Below are 14,339 nucleotides of genomic sequence, written 5' to 3'. Positions count from 1 at the left end.
GAATAATTTTCAGACAGCAAAGACTCCCCTAGGAACCCAGAGCCCCCTTTTTACCAAAGAGCTCAAAATCATCATAATCATCTCATTCTTTTCACTCATTCAACAAATATTTCATTTCTATCTATATGTCAAGATCTGTACAAGGTATTTGACCATACAAATAAGAGACAGTCCTTTTTCAAGTCTTCAAGAATTCTGCATTTTTTAAGAGAAAAAACATGCAAAGATCAACATGATTTTTGAGATAAAAGAATAAAGAGGGCTTCTCTGGTGGCGCAGTGGTTGAGAGTCCGCCTGCCGATGCAGGGGACACGGGTTCGTGCCCCGGTCCGGGAAGATCCCACATGCCGCAGAGCGGCTAGGCCCATGAGCCATGGCCACTGAGCCTGTGCGTCCAGAGCCTGTGCTCCGCAACGGGAGAGGCCACAACAGTGAGAGGCCTGCATACCGCAACAAAAAAACAAATAAAAAAAAGAATAAAGAAACTATTTTAAGGGATACTGTCTAAAGGGATGCAGAGGACGAAATGCAGAGGACGAAAAATGCACACAAAGTGAGAAGCATTTCTATTACAAGCAATTCTCAAGTTGTCTCACTTTTCTTCTTCACATTACTAATGACAAAACCAAGGAAAATTTAAGCTACTTGTCCAGTCACAAGAAAGTTAGATTCAAAGTCAGGACGAGAATCCAAGTCTCTACATTTTCCATTTGTTACCATTTCTTAGTCATATTCCTGAGATTTTCTATGAATCAAATTTTCTTTTAATTATTTCAGAGATAATACAACTTAAAATGATTGTTTTAAAATTATCAGTGGCTTAAAATTAGAATTTAAATTCAACCTTCGTGCTCATTTTTGCTATTTCATATAATTAGCTATTTTTGCTATTCATATTATCAGCTATACATGGATTGAGATAAATGGTTATATGAGTTTCGTTTCCCCTGCTAAAAAAATGTCTGTTTTTAGGAAACCAGAATGAACGCTAATTAACTTAGCTGCCCTGGAAATAACCTGCTTCCTTTGCCTACATACAAAGCCACAATTGTACGGGAGGCGATAAAGATATTATCCTTTAGCATGAACAGCAGAGGTCTCCAGCAGATACTTCTATCACAGTCTTCTGTCCATTTTAACACTGGGTTGTCTTTTTCGGTTTTGGCCGTGCTGCATGGCGGCTTGTGGGACCTTAGTTCCCCGACCAGGCATTGAACTGAGGCCACGGAAGTGAAAGCGCCAAGTCCTAACACTGGATCGCCAGGGAACTTCCTTGGGTTGTCTTTTTATTGTTGAGTTATAAGAGTGCTTTATACATTCCAGATAACAAGTTTCTTATCTGCTATATGATTTTCAAACATTTTCTCATTCTGTGGATTGTCATTTCACTTTCTTCATGGTGTCCTTTGAAACACAAGCTTGTAATTTTGATCTAGTACAATTTATCTACTTTTTCTTTGGTTGCTTATACTTTTGGAGTCATAGCCAAAAAAGCACTGCCTGATCAAAGTCTATAAAGGTTTATACCTATGTTTTATCCTAAGAATTTTATAGCTGTAACTCTTATATTTAGGTCTTTGGTCCATTTCGAGTAATTTTTCTGTATGTGGTATAAGGCAGGGATCCAAGCTAGTTCTTTTACATGTGGACGTCCAGTTCCCCCCACACCATTTTTTTAAAAAGGTCATTCTTTCCCCCCCTTGAATTATCTACTCTTGTAAAAAAAAATCAACTGACCATAAATGTAAGGGTTTATTTCTGGACTCTCAATTATATTCCACTGATCTCCAACTTTGTTCTTCTTTTTCAAGACTTGGTCTATTCTGGGTCCCTTACATTTTCATATGAATTTTAGGATCAGCTTGTAAATATCACCAAAAAAACCAACTGGGATTTCAATGAGTTGCACTGAATTTGTAGATTAATCTTAATATTAAGTCTTTCAATCCCTGAACGTCGGATGTCTTTGCATTTATTTAAATCTTTTTTGATTTCTTTCAAAATGTTTTGTAGTTTTCAGTGTACAAGTCTTGCACTTTTTCTATTGCATTTTTTCTAATCATTTAATTCTTTTTGATGCTATTGTGTGCAAAAGTTGTGCTTTGATGACATTAGGGTAATCACTCTATATGCTAAGGTCATAAACATTTTCTTTTATATGCTATAGCTTTATATTTTTTGATGTTCACATATGAATATCTAACAACCTAGGACTGATTTTTACAGAGTGGTGTGAAGTTGGGATCTATTTTTTTTTCCATACTACTTGTCTCAGCACCACTTAATAAAAAGGCAATCCATTCCCCACTGATTTGAAATGCCACCACCCTTATCTATCAAATTCCATATTCATAGTGTACTCTTTCTGGGTTTTCTATTCTGCTCCATTTATATACTATCTGATCAAAATCTACTGCCTAAATAACTGTAGTTTTATGGCAAGTCTTATTATCTAATAAAGATGACTACTCCCATCTAATTTTTCTTCAAAACTGCCTTGGCTCTTCTTGGCCCTTTGCTTTTGCACATGCATTTTAGAATCAATTTGTCAAGAAAGAATAAGAGAGAGGGAGGGAGAAAAACAGAAGAGAAAAACACTTGGAGGGTAGGATTTTAACTGGAACTGCATCGTCTTAAAGATCAATTTGAGGAAACTGACACTTGTAACACATTTTCACCTGTGAATTTTAGGAACCCAAGCTGACTCTGTGTAACATTATATTTTGAGATAGTGGTTTTATTCATTTAAAGATACGGTTTGGGGCTTCCCTGGTGGCACAGTGGTTGAGAGTCCGCCTGCCGATGCAGGGGACGCGGGTTCGTGCCCCGGTCCGGGAAGATCCCACATGCCGCGGAGCGGCTGGGCCCGTGAGCCATGGCCACTGAGACTGCGCGTCCGGAGCCTGTGCTCCGCAACGGGAGAGGCCACAACAGTGAGAGGCCCACGTACCGCAAAAAAATAATAATAATAAATAAATAAATAAAATAAAAAATTTTTAAAAAGATACGGTTTGGATCATTTAAGTGGTGGTTCACTGCATTTTAGAAATCAGAAAAAAAATTTTAATCTTTAAACCTCCTTTATTTTACAAAATGATATTCTGATTTTATACACATGCGCGCGCACACACACACAAACACACACATCTTCTGAGTGAGCAATCTCATTTCTAGGCATTTATCCTAACAAAAAAACCCAAAAGTGTTAAGAGAAGTACAAAGGGCTCATATATCAGAAATACTGAGAAAAGTCTAAACATTATGCATGAGGATTGGTTAAATAAATTACGCTATGTATCTGTACTATAGAATTTATGCACCCTTTAAAAGAATGATGTTTGTGGGGGAGGGGCTATATAGGGGTAAGGAGAAGAGTTATTATGGGATTACATGAAATCATGTGTGTGAAACTTTTTTCTTTTTTTGGCCATGCTGCACAGTTTGCAGGATCTTAGTTCCCACACCAAAAATTGAACCCGTGCCCTCAGCAGTGAAAGCACAGAGTCTTAGCCATTGGACTGCCAGGGAATTCCCCTGTGTGAAACTTTTGAAAATTGTAAAGCACTGTAGAATTTACAGAATCTTTCATTCAACTAAAAGAAAGAAAATACATTGTAGGGACTTCCCTGGTGGTCCAGTGGTTAAAAATCCGCCTTCAAGTGCAGGGGACGTGGGTTCGATCCCTGGTCGGGGAACTAAGATCCCACATGCCGCAGGGCAACTAAGCCCATGCCACAACTACTGAGCTTGCATGCTGCAACTAGAGAGCCCGCACACTCTGGAGCCGGTGCACCACAACTAGAGAGAAGCCTATGCCGCAACAAAGGATCCCGCATGCTGCAACGAAGACCCCGCGTGCCGCAATGAAGACCCAACAAAGCCAAATAAATAGGTAAATAATGTTTTTAAAAATACATTGTAAAAAAATGATGTTTGTCTCTACTGACTGATGATAGATTATATTCATGATACTAAGAGAAAAAAACTGTAAAATAGATGTAGTACGATCTCTTTTATGTAAAATTGTAACCCACTCCCTCTCACATTTGTATATATATATATATATATATATATATATATACACACACACACACACACACACACATATATAAATACATGGCAGGATATATATCCAAATGTTACAGTATTTATCTCCAGGTTATAGAATTTCAGGAGATAAAGCTGACCCTTGAACAATGCTGCAGTTAATCTCAGTATAATTCATAGTTGGCCCTCCGTATCCAAGGTTCCTCCACATCCACGGATTCAACCAACCACAGACTGTGCAGTACTGTAGTATTTACTACTGAATAATATCTGCATAAAAGTGAACTGGTGCAGTTCAGACCTGAGTTGTTCAAGGGTCAACTGAATTTATTTTCTTCATAATTTAAGAAATATTTCATATTTCTTCATTTATTTCATATTTCTTCATATTTTAATTTAATTTCTTAATTTATTTTCTTTAAACATTAACATATTTAATGTTCTGCAAGTATGGTATTTTTCCAACTCCTATATTTTCATATAAAATAGTATGTAAAGTATGTTGACTTTACAAGAGAAACACTACATCTGTTCATTTTAAATCTTATTGAAAGTATGCAAATTTTCAAGAAATACTTCTTTATAAAACGAAAAAATTTAGAACTTTCAAGTACATGAACTATTGTAAAGAGTGTAACACAGGTGCTAGTCTACTTAAGGGCAAACTCTCCCCACTGAAATTTTAAATCCCCACGAGAGACGGTTGTTGGGTTCATTTTGGCATAGGTGCCTACTGCTGTGCCAGTCAGTTATGACCCAGGAAATCGGTCATATTGCACAGATGTGACCACCAGGGACCCACCCCTGGTATAAGGGAGTATTCCCAGAGAAGGGAGACTGATGCAAACTGGGTTGCCTTTCCAGTTCATGTCAACTACAAAGCCAAAGTGGAGGGCACGGTGTTACAGGCCTAGAACATGTTAGACGTGGAACAGAGCTCAGAAAAAGACATGGAATTTGTGGCAGAACTGCACTGGTACGCCAATCTCCTATTACATCCGTCTGTCATACCTTGATGCTTATCTAGAGATAGGGAAGTGCTACAGAGCTGTGAGTGGCAAGTGAAAATAATAACTCCTGTGCAGAACATCACTGCCCAGAGTGCACAGGATGACACTGACTGAAATCCTGCAGTGCATATATACTTGGAGGTCTGCATTTTTGAGTTTTCAGTAGGAATATGGTAATGTCAAAATATAGGTTTTTTTCACAGCTGGCTTTGGAAGCACTCCTTAGTCCATTCCATACGAGATACTTACCCACAAAAATTCGGGAACTTATCCTGATTGCAAGAAAAAATGTGGACTCCCAACTTTTCAAAATTTGCCTGCCAAGAAAATGAAGACACTTCTGGAAATATATGTTCAGAGTGTGGCACAGCTTGTGTGATGGGCATAAAGCTCCAAACTATTTTCTCTAGTATGTGTGGTAGGCAGTAGTGAGAGGCTAGTACATTTCAGTAAAATTCCAAGAAAAGATCAGCCTCTATAATCAACTCTCAAGAGATGAAATCTACTGTCATCCCTAATATCTAATTTAAAATCCTCAAAAATCACCAGTAAGTTCTGAATTGCCAAATCCAGTGACATGATAGAGTAAGATAAAGAATACAACCCAGGCTCTATTAACTTCCTAACTGGGTCAGTTATTTAAATGATTTGGAATTCAGTCTTATTTGTAAAATGGAGATAATATTCACCTACCAAGGGCCCTGTGAAGATCAGATAGGTTAAAAGGCTGGGAGAGGCCCTGGCCACAGTAAATGATACCTATTACCATTATTATTCTTGGTTTCTGACCACCAAGATGTTGCTTACACTGCTTAAAGAAACACCCTCGGGCTTCCCTGGTGGCGTGGCGGTTAAGAATCTGCCTGCCAATGCAAGGGATACAGGTTTGAGCCCTGGTCTGGGAAGACCCCACATACCGCGGAGCTACTAAGCCTGTGAGCCACAACTACTGAGCCTGCGCTCTAGAGCCCCTGAGCCACAACTACTGAGCCTGTGTGCCACAACTACTGTGCACAGCAATGAAGGCCCAACACAGCCAAAAATAAATAATAAATAAATAATTAAAGACATAATTTCTCTTTAAAAAAAAAAAAGAAACACCCTCCGTTTCCTTGGGCTTTCACACACCACTTGCCAACACTTCTGTTCTTTCTCAACCAACCTTCTGCAGCAGTGGTGTGTGTTTGTGCTTGCCTTCTCGCAAGAACACTGATTCCCCAATATTACATCCTTAGTGCCTCCTCTTCTTGCTTAATGCCCTCTTCTATCTACTTTACCAATTCCCATGGCTTTAACTACCACCCATTCATTCCTTCAACTAAGATTTCCTGAGTTCCTATTACATACCAGGCACAATTCAAACAGTAAAACCTCAGATGTTTGCTGAAGGGGCTGACTTATTAGGCAGCAAGAGGCTTATTTAGAATAATTCAAAACCACCACATTTGACAGGTCAGTACTTCATCTGTACAGTAGTTTCTAAAGCTTTCCAAGTCATAAAAATTGTTGAATATTTTCCCCGACCTCAATATGTATTATTTGGAGTAAGGCTGGATCACAACCATAGTCTCAGTATAACTGCATATTTCACTGTACTTAGAAATTATCAGAAAGCTGGGACTTCCCTGGTGGTCCATTGGTTAAGAATCTGCCTTCCAATGCAGGGGATGCAGGTTCGATCCCTGGTCGGGGAACTAAGATCTCACACGCAGTGGGGCAACTAAACCCGCATACCGCAACTACTGAGCCTGCGCACCACAACTAGAGAGAAGCCCCTGCGCCGCCAACGAAGAGCCCTTGCGCAGCAATGAAAGATCCCGCGTGCTGCAACTAAGACCTGGTGTAGCCAAATAAATAAATAAGTATTTCTAAAAATAATAATAATAAAAATAAATAAAAATGACCCACCACCACAGGGGTTATCTCAATCCTTTAGGGTCTTAGAGTATACATGTATTTTTTCTACAATCAGAAGCAAAAATTATTCTAAAACAAAAGGAAAAATTGCCACCTTAACCTTCATAATGGGTCTTGAAGGTAGTCTTAAAGACAACAAATGTTAAGCTAAATTTTCTGAGCTTAAATCAGTCAAGAGCAAAAGGCTTACTTGCTTAATGGGTTTAATGGGTCACAAATTACAAATTATATTATAGAAGCCTTCTTAGAAGCTATTCAGAAGGCAACTGGCTTTTGAGGCCACAAACCATGTATTTAATCAAATAAGACACACCCACTCAGAATGCAAACACAGCCTCTACCCATCCTCTCAATTGCCTATTCTGCCAATAAACACTGCTTCTTTCTTTCAAAAATGGAATCTGGGGCTTCCCTGGTGGCGCAGTGGTTGAGAGTCCGCCTGCCGATGTAGGGGACGCGGGTTCGTGCCCCGGTCTGGGAGGATCCCACGTGCCGCGGAGCGGCTGGGCCCGTGAGCCATGGCCGCTGGGCCTGTGCGTCCGGAGCCTGTGCTCTGCAGCGGGAGAGGCTGCGACAGTGAGATGCCCGCGTACCGCAAAAAAAAAAAAAAAAAAAAAAAAGAAAAATGGAATCTGATTGAATCTCAACCAATTAACTACTCGTTCAGAACACTATGAAGTTTCTGGGGCACCTAGTCCAACCTTAAAAAGTGGGCAAGTCTGCATTCCCTGAATATCCAAGTTCTAAAATACTATATTAAGAATACAGTGGTTTATATATTAAACACGGTTCTCATTTCCCAAGAATTTTTATTAAAGAGAATTCCTGAGTACCTCAAATGACTCTGGAATCTTTCACATCCAACTAGTAAGACTTGAAATGTTCTTCCCCTTGGAACAAAAAGCATTTGAAACAAAAATCTAGTCCCACGAGTTGTAAACAGTTAACAGCATTATTTTTGCAAAGCTTTGAGGTCTTTGGATGTCTCATCAGGCCCTGAAAAACTTGAACAGGTATACTGGCCATTCTAGTTACTCCTCCAGTTCCTCTGTCATAACTAACTTCTCCTTTTCCCAGGTAATGTTTCCTCTCAGTGGAAACAAAAGCCTAGTCGCTACTTAGTAAACCACCGCTCATTAGTTATTCATTTGCCTTCTTCTAAGTATAAGAAGCAAAACCAGCACTTTGTTCTTTCTACTTTTCTTATCATTTAAATAAGAACATAACTTGTACCCCAATTCCTCCTTAAGAATCTTATTTATTCTGGCAGCTAGAAGGCTATCATCCTTCTAATATCTCATTAAAACTATTCCTAAAGGGAAGAATCTTAGGTCCAAACTCTCTCCAAGGCAGATAATTTTTTTCTTCCATATTTGTTAGCTAATTAAGGAAGGTTAAATGTGTGAACAAATCTCAAAAGTTCTTTAAAGAAATGGAAGACCAAAAGAAAGTAATGTTAACAAGGGGCTTTAAACGTAGAAACCAACTGTATTATATTTCAGGTGCAACCAAAATATGCCATTTATTTAATCAAATGTTAAATCCACAGTAATAAACTCTTGGTAATTAAGATCACTGAATACTCCAAATCGCTGCTGAGAAAATTTCCTGCAAAGCCTCTAGAGGTCTTTAAAAATAGGATAGAATCATCTATCAAGATTAGCTTTAATAAAGTCCTACAAATAGAAAAGGGAATGAATTACATAAACCCCTAAAGGTTCCTTCTAGCTCTAATTCTGCCAAAGCTTCCAATTCTCTTTCTGTTTCCTTAATACTAATTGCCACCTGTTACCTCAAGAAAGGCTGACGCGCTTCTCTCACTCCTCTGAATGGCAGGGAGGAAAAACTACCATTTCTCTTCCTTGTGAAAACTCTATCTACCGTCATCATTAAAAAACAGTAATGTCTACACCCATAAGGATGGCTACCGTAAAGAAAAAACCTAATTCTCCTGCGATGTCTCTCCTTTACTCTCACACTACCTTGCCACTAACACTTCTGACCAGATGTTTGGGAGGTGGGGGGTACACACCACTAAGCAATACTGTGACATCAGCTGGGCGGCCTACATTGTTTTTTCCTTTTTTTAAAAATTGAAGTATATAGTTAATTTACAACGTGGTGTTAGTTTCAAGTGTAGGTGTCCTACAATTTAACTTACTTCTATCGCTATCTACCTGGAGATAGCGGCAGATCCCACAGGTAAGGGCTCAGTCCCACAAGACTGCCTCCACCTCAACTTCAGATGCCAATCTCAAGTCCAGGTTGTCACCTGTGCTTCTGATCAACCAGAGGTTCCTGGGACTCTCTCTTCGTAGAGCAGCTCACAGAACTCAGAAAAATTGTTTACTTACTGTTTACCAGTTTATTATAAAGGATCCAGATGAACACCCAGATGGAAGAGATATGTAGGGCAGGGAAAGTGAGGAGGGTCACGGAGCTTCCAGCTGTGCCACTCTCCCAGCATCTCCACGTTGTCAGCAGCCCAGAAGCTCTCTAAACCCAGTACTTTGGGGACTTTTATGGAGGCTTCATCATGCAGGCATGATTGATCATTAACTCCATTTCCAGCCTCTCTCCCCTCTCTGGAGAACTGGGAGGTGGGGCTGAGAAATCCAAGCTTCTATTCATGGCTTGGTCTTTCTGGTGACCCCATCCAGGAGCCCACCAAGAGTCAGCTCATTAGAACTGAAGATGTTTCTATTGTCTAGGAAATGTCAAGGGATGTAGGAGCTCTGTGTCAGAAACTGGAGGCCAAAGACGAAACATTAGGACAAAAGATGCTCCTAGTGCTCTTATCACTTAGGAAACTACACAGGTTTTAGGAGCTCTATGCCAGCAGCAGAGGAAGTTATATACATATATTTTTTGTCCCTATAATCTCACAGCTACTGTCAAAAAAAAAAAAAGAAAAGAACAATTGTTGGTGAGACTGTAGAGAAACTGGAACCCTTGTGCACTACTGACAGAAATGTAAAATGGTACAGCCACTGTGTAAACAGTACGGTGTTACCTCAAAAAATTAAAAATACAATTACCACATGATCGAGCAGTTCCACTGCTAGGTATATACCCAAAAGAATTCATGGTCTAAGAGATATTTGTACATCCATGTTGATAGTGTCATTATTCACAACAACTGAAACAGGGAAGCAACCTAAGTGTACACTGACACATGAATGGCTAAGCAAAATGTGGTATATACATACAATGGAATATTATTCAGCCTTAAAAAGGAGGTAAATTCTGATACATGCTACAACATGCATGACCCATGAGGATGTTATGCTAAAGGAAATAAAGTCAGTCACAAAAAGACAAGTACTTTTACTTATATGAGGTACTTACGGTAGTCAAATTCCTAGAGACAGAAAGCAGAATGGTAGTTGCCAGGGACTGGGAGGAGGGGAGAATGCAGAGATACTGTTTAACGGGTACAGAGTTTCAGTTTTACACGATGAAAAGAGTTATGGAGATGGATGGTATTGATGGCTGCACAACATTATGAATGTATTTAATTCCACTGAATTGTACACTTAAAAATGGTTAAGATGGGGCTTCCCTGGTGGCGCAGTGGTTGAGAGTCCGCCTGACGATGCAGGGGACGCGGGTTCGTGCCCCGGTCCGGGAGGATCCCACGTGCCGCGGAGCGGCTGGGCCCGTGAGCCATGGCCGCTGAGCCTGCCCGTCCAGAGCCTGTGCTCCGCGGCGGGAGGGGCCCCAGCAGTGAGAGGCCCGCGTACCGCAAAAAAAAAGAAAGAAAGAAAAAAAAATGGTTAAGATGGTAAATTTTATGTTATGTGTATTTTACCACACACACACACACAAAATTTGGAAAAAAAAAAAACCCAGAAAACAAAACCAAACAGTAATGTCTGATTGTTTCATAACATCCTTTCTACCACAGGAGCTATTTACTCAAACTCTAAACCCAAATCCAACAAAGAGGCAAGCATATAGACTCCTGAGAAAGTAGAGGGATCTTAGAAGTTTCTAACTTCTCTCTGTTCGTTAAAATGCAAATGGTGGTATATGTGAGGAAATGAACTTATATCCTGGGTTTAAAAACCCTGTTACAGGGCTTCCCTGGTGGCACAGTGGTTAAGAATTTGCCTGCCAGTGCAGGGGACATGGGTCCAGGAAGATCCCACATGCCACAGAGCAACTAAGCCCATGTGCCACAACTACTGAGCCTGCGCTCTAGAGCCCGCAAGCCACAACTACTGAAGCCCGCCCGCCTAGAGCCGGTGCTCCACAACAAGGGAAGCCACGGCAATAAGAAGCCCGCGCACGGTAACAAAGAGTAGCCCCTGCTCGCCACAACTAAAGAAGTCTTGTGTGCAGCAACCAAGACCCAACGCAGCCAAAAATAAATAAGTTTATTAAGAAAAAACAAAACAAAACCCTGTTACACTGTATTTTAGAAAAGGCAAGACACACGCCTGTGCACTTGACATCTTATGTGCATTTTTACGGCATAATTGGCAATATTTCCCCCAGAAACTGGGGAAAAATACACAGGGCTTGGAGCACTAGCACATCACTTTAATCGAAACAAAAACAACTTTAAAAAATATTTTAAAGATACTCTTGCTCTTATGAAGTTTCTTTTGCTTAAGGAAAAAGAAACGGGGGGAAAAAAACACCCCACAGACAGTAGTCCTCTTATAGTGTAAAAGCTACATACCTAAAGTCTTTGTTTTAAAAAGACTCCTGAGAAATTGTTTTCTAGAAGGGATACTGCACCCCTAAACATTCTTTAGGGCATTCCACCAGACCATTCTTCCAAATGCCACCGTTGTGGCTTGAGTGAATTTTTTCACTAAAATATATTAGAAAAAGTCAGGCAGATTTTCCAGTTATACAGATTTTTAAATTTCATGCTAGCAACTTGATATTTCTTCATCTTATCAGTCAGCAATCTCTGAAGAAATGTCATGCCCACCAATGCTAAACTGTTCAGGATTATGGGAGGGAGAAATCTGATTTACTACTAACTCAGAACATAAGTGTGTTAAATGAAAAGAGCACTTAAACACAAAGCACCTCTATCGTGTGGACACCTTGCTCTTGATTTCCTTCTCCCTCTTAAAAATCATAACGCACTCATTGGCCTGCAATGTATTTTCTAACTCCCACCATGAGGTTTCCCTTTTACAATTTATACAACAATTTTGTCTTATTAGCCATGTACACTGCTGGGAAAACAACTTCTTCCATGGCTTACAATGAGCTGATTCTTATCACTTCCTGTCTCACACAATTATTTCTTCAAAAATGAAAACAAATTTTTTGAATCTGTATATTATGTTGCCTTACACCTTACAACTTCAGGGGAGGTCAAGTCTCTTTTATGTATTTCCCCCCAACTCTTGTGGTCTTAATATCTCAACCTGACCCGGAGAAATGCTTTACTTTCTGTTTCACACCAAACAGTAACAGGCCTGTCTCTCCTATCTACTGACCGAGGGAGAAGGCTGCCAGATATTTATGGTAATGCCAAATTACAACAGTCACATTTCCTGCCGTGGGGAACGGACTATTTGTGAAAAAAAAAAAAGGATTTCCTTAATTTCTTAAAGAGATTTATAAGTACCAAAGTCAACTGCAGACGTCTCAACACTCTCTTCCACCAACACTGACCTTGCATCTTTTTAACCAGCTCATCGTTAAAAAGACATTTCAGCATAATAGCTGTCAGTCCAGAGAACGTGAAGCTTGATGATAATTACTGCCTTGAATTCAGAACTTTTCAAAACATTTCAGAACTGCCTGGACTGGGTTGGTGATTCAGCCTTGGTGAATTAGTACAGACTCATCACATGTCACCACCAGGCTAAACCATCCCCTTGTGAGATAGCACTCTTGCTCAAGGGGTCAGCAGGACCACCTAACTCAACCTGGAGCCCGAGATGGGGGTCTCATCTCGGGCCAAGACCGTAACGCTTTTTAGGCTCTGGACCGGGTTCACTGCCAGACTTGTGGTCCAAGGCCTTACTTGTAGACGGGGGTAGGTACGTGGTAGGAAAAGACTGGGTGTTTCCGCCTGGTACCACCTCCTAACTTGCTTTGCCTCCTGAGGATCCTAAATGTGGTTTTCCCTGGAGGGCTTCAGAGCTCTAGGAGGAAGCAACCACCCGAAGGCCACAGGAGGGAGGCTCGGGGGAATCCTCCTGGGGTCCGAGGGGGCACTCCCTGCCTCTCCTGGAGGGCAGACCCCACTTCTGGCGGGATCGGGTAGAGGAAGTAGAGCCCAACCTCCGGGGAGAGGTGAGGAAGACCTCAGGCACGGAGAGACTGGGGAGCCCCAGCGCCGCCCTTGAGCCTTCCGGCCCGGGGCAGGCCCAGTCAGTGCCCGGACACTGCCACCAACACACCTGAGCCGCGCCCGGCCCCGCGGACAGTCACCGCGACCCCGCCCGGCCCCGCCGCCTCTCCGCAAGGGCGCCAGCCCGCGGGGTCCCGGCCCACCGCCCCCAGCCCGGCCCGGCCGCCTGGTCCCACAGTACCTGGCCGGCAGCGGCGGCGGCAGTAGCGGCGCTGATCCTCACGTACCCGTTGCGCACCTCCCCGTTCGCCACGCAGTCGTTCGCCCGCACCGGGCGACGGCAGCAGCACCCTCCGGGCTCCGTCCGCATCGTCCCGGCAGCACTAGGCGCAAGGCAGGATCCGTAAGCGGCGGCCGAGGCGGCAGCGGCTCCAAGTCCCCCTCCGCACCCCTCCAACCACCCCGAAACCGGAAATGGCTGCACGCCGCCGCCAATTCCCTGCCGGGCCGTCACATGGGGGCGGGACCCACTCCCCCACGAAGCAGCGGATCGCCGTAGGCTGGGCCCGGGAGCTGGAGACCAGGCGGGGCGCGCAGGAGTGTCGTGAGCCTGAGGACTGCTGACCAATCTGGAGGAGGAGGAGGCGGACCCCAGGCTCCTACCTGTCCAATGACGGGATGGAATAAAACGGCCCGCGGGTGTCAAGGGGGTTTTCTGAAGCGACCTTTGGACCTGGGACCAGGTCTCTAGAGCGGGTTCCCTCTTCTGGACAGGTGGCACCCTCTCTACCCTTGCCTCCCGGGAAGTTGTCGGGTTTGAATCCCAGCCCTTAATTTAATTAGCTAATTCTTCTGTGGGTTTTTATAGTAAGCCTTTTTCGACATTCCTTCACCATTCTTCAATATGCATCATACATTAACACATTTTAAGTAATGATTCGGGTGTCTCTTTGCCCTTCACATCTGTCCCTATCAGGGTTTTCTGTACAACTTCCTTTTAAGAACACTTCCTTGAAAAACAAGAAACCTGGTTGTTCCAGCTCTGACAGTAACCAGAATCTAAACCTTGAGTGTTTAACCACTTTAGGAGCCAAATT

General features: G+C 42.2%; 1 protein-coding gene across 2 annotated transcripts in view; it reads right to left on the bottom strand.

The window, feature by feature from the left end:
- SPTLC2 (serine palmitoyltransferase long chain base subunit 2) overlaps nucleotides 1–13,851 on the bottom strand; it is a 116,090-nt gene extending 102,239 nt beyond the window's left edge. The window contains exon 1 of one of the 2 annotated variants that reach the window (XM_079914655.1): nucleotides 13,484–13,851. In XM_079914655.1, coding sequence (XP_079770781.1) covers nucleotides 13,484–13,612 — 129 coding nt within the window. In that variant the 5' untranslated portion in view covers nucleotides 13,613–13,851. The remainder of the gene's footprint in view (nucleotides 1–13,483) is intronic. The other variant, XM_079914654.1, reaches the window with a different exon arrangement.
- Nucleotides 13,852–14,339: the final 488 nt, after the last annotated feature.

The sequence above is a fragment of the Stenella coeruleoalba genome (assembly GCF_951394435.1).
Source record: "Stenella coeruleoalba genome assembly, chromosome: 2".
NCBI classification, from domain to species: domain Eukaryota; kingdom Metazoa; phylum Chordata; class Mammalia; order Artiodactyla; family Delphinidae; genus Stenella; species Stenella coeruleoalba.
The sequence above is the reverse complement of the archived record's forward strand: the minus strand, read 5'-3'. Positions and strand labels throughout refer to the sequence as shown.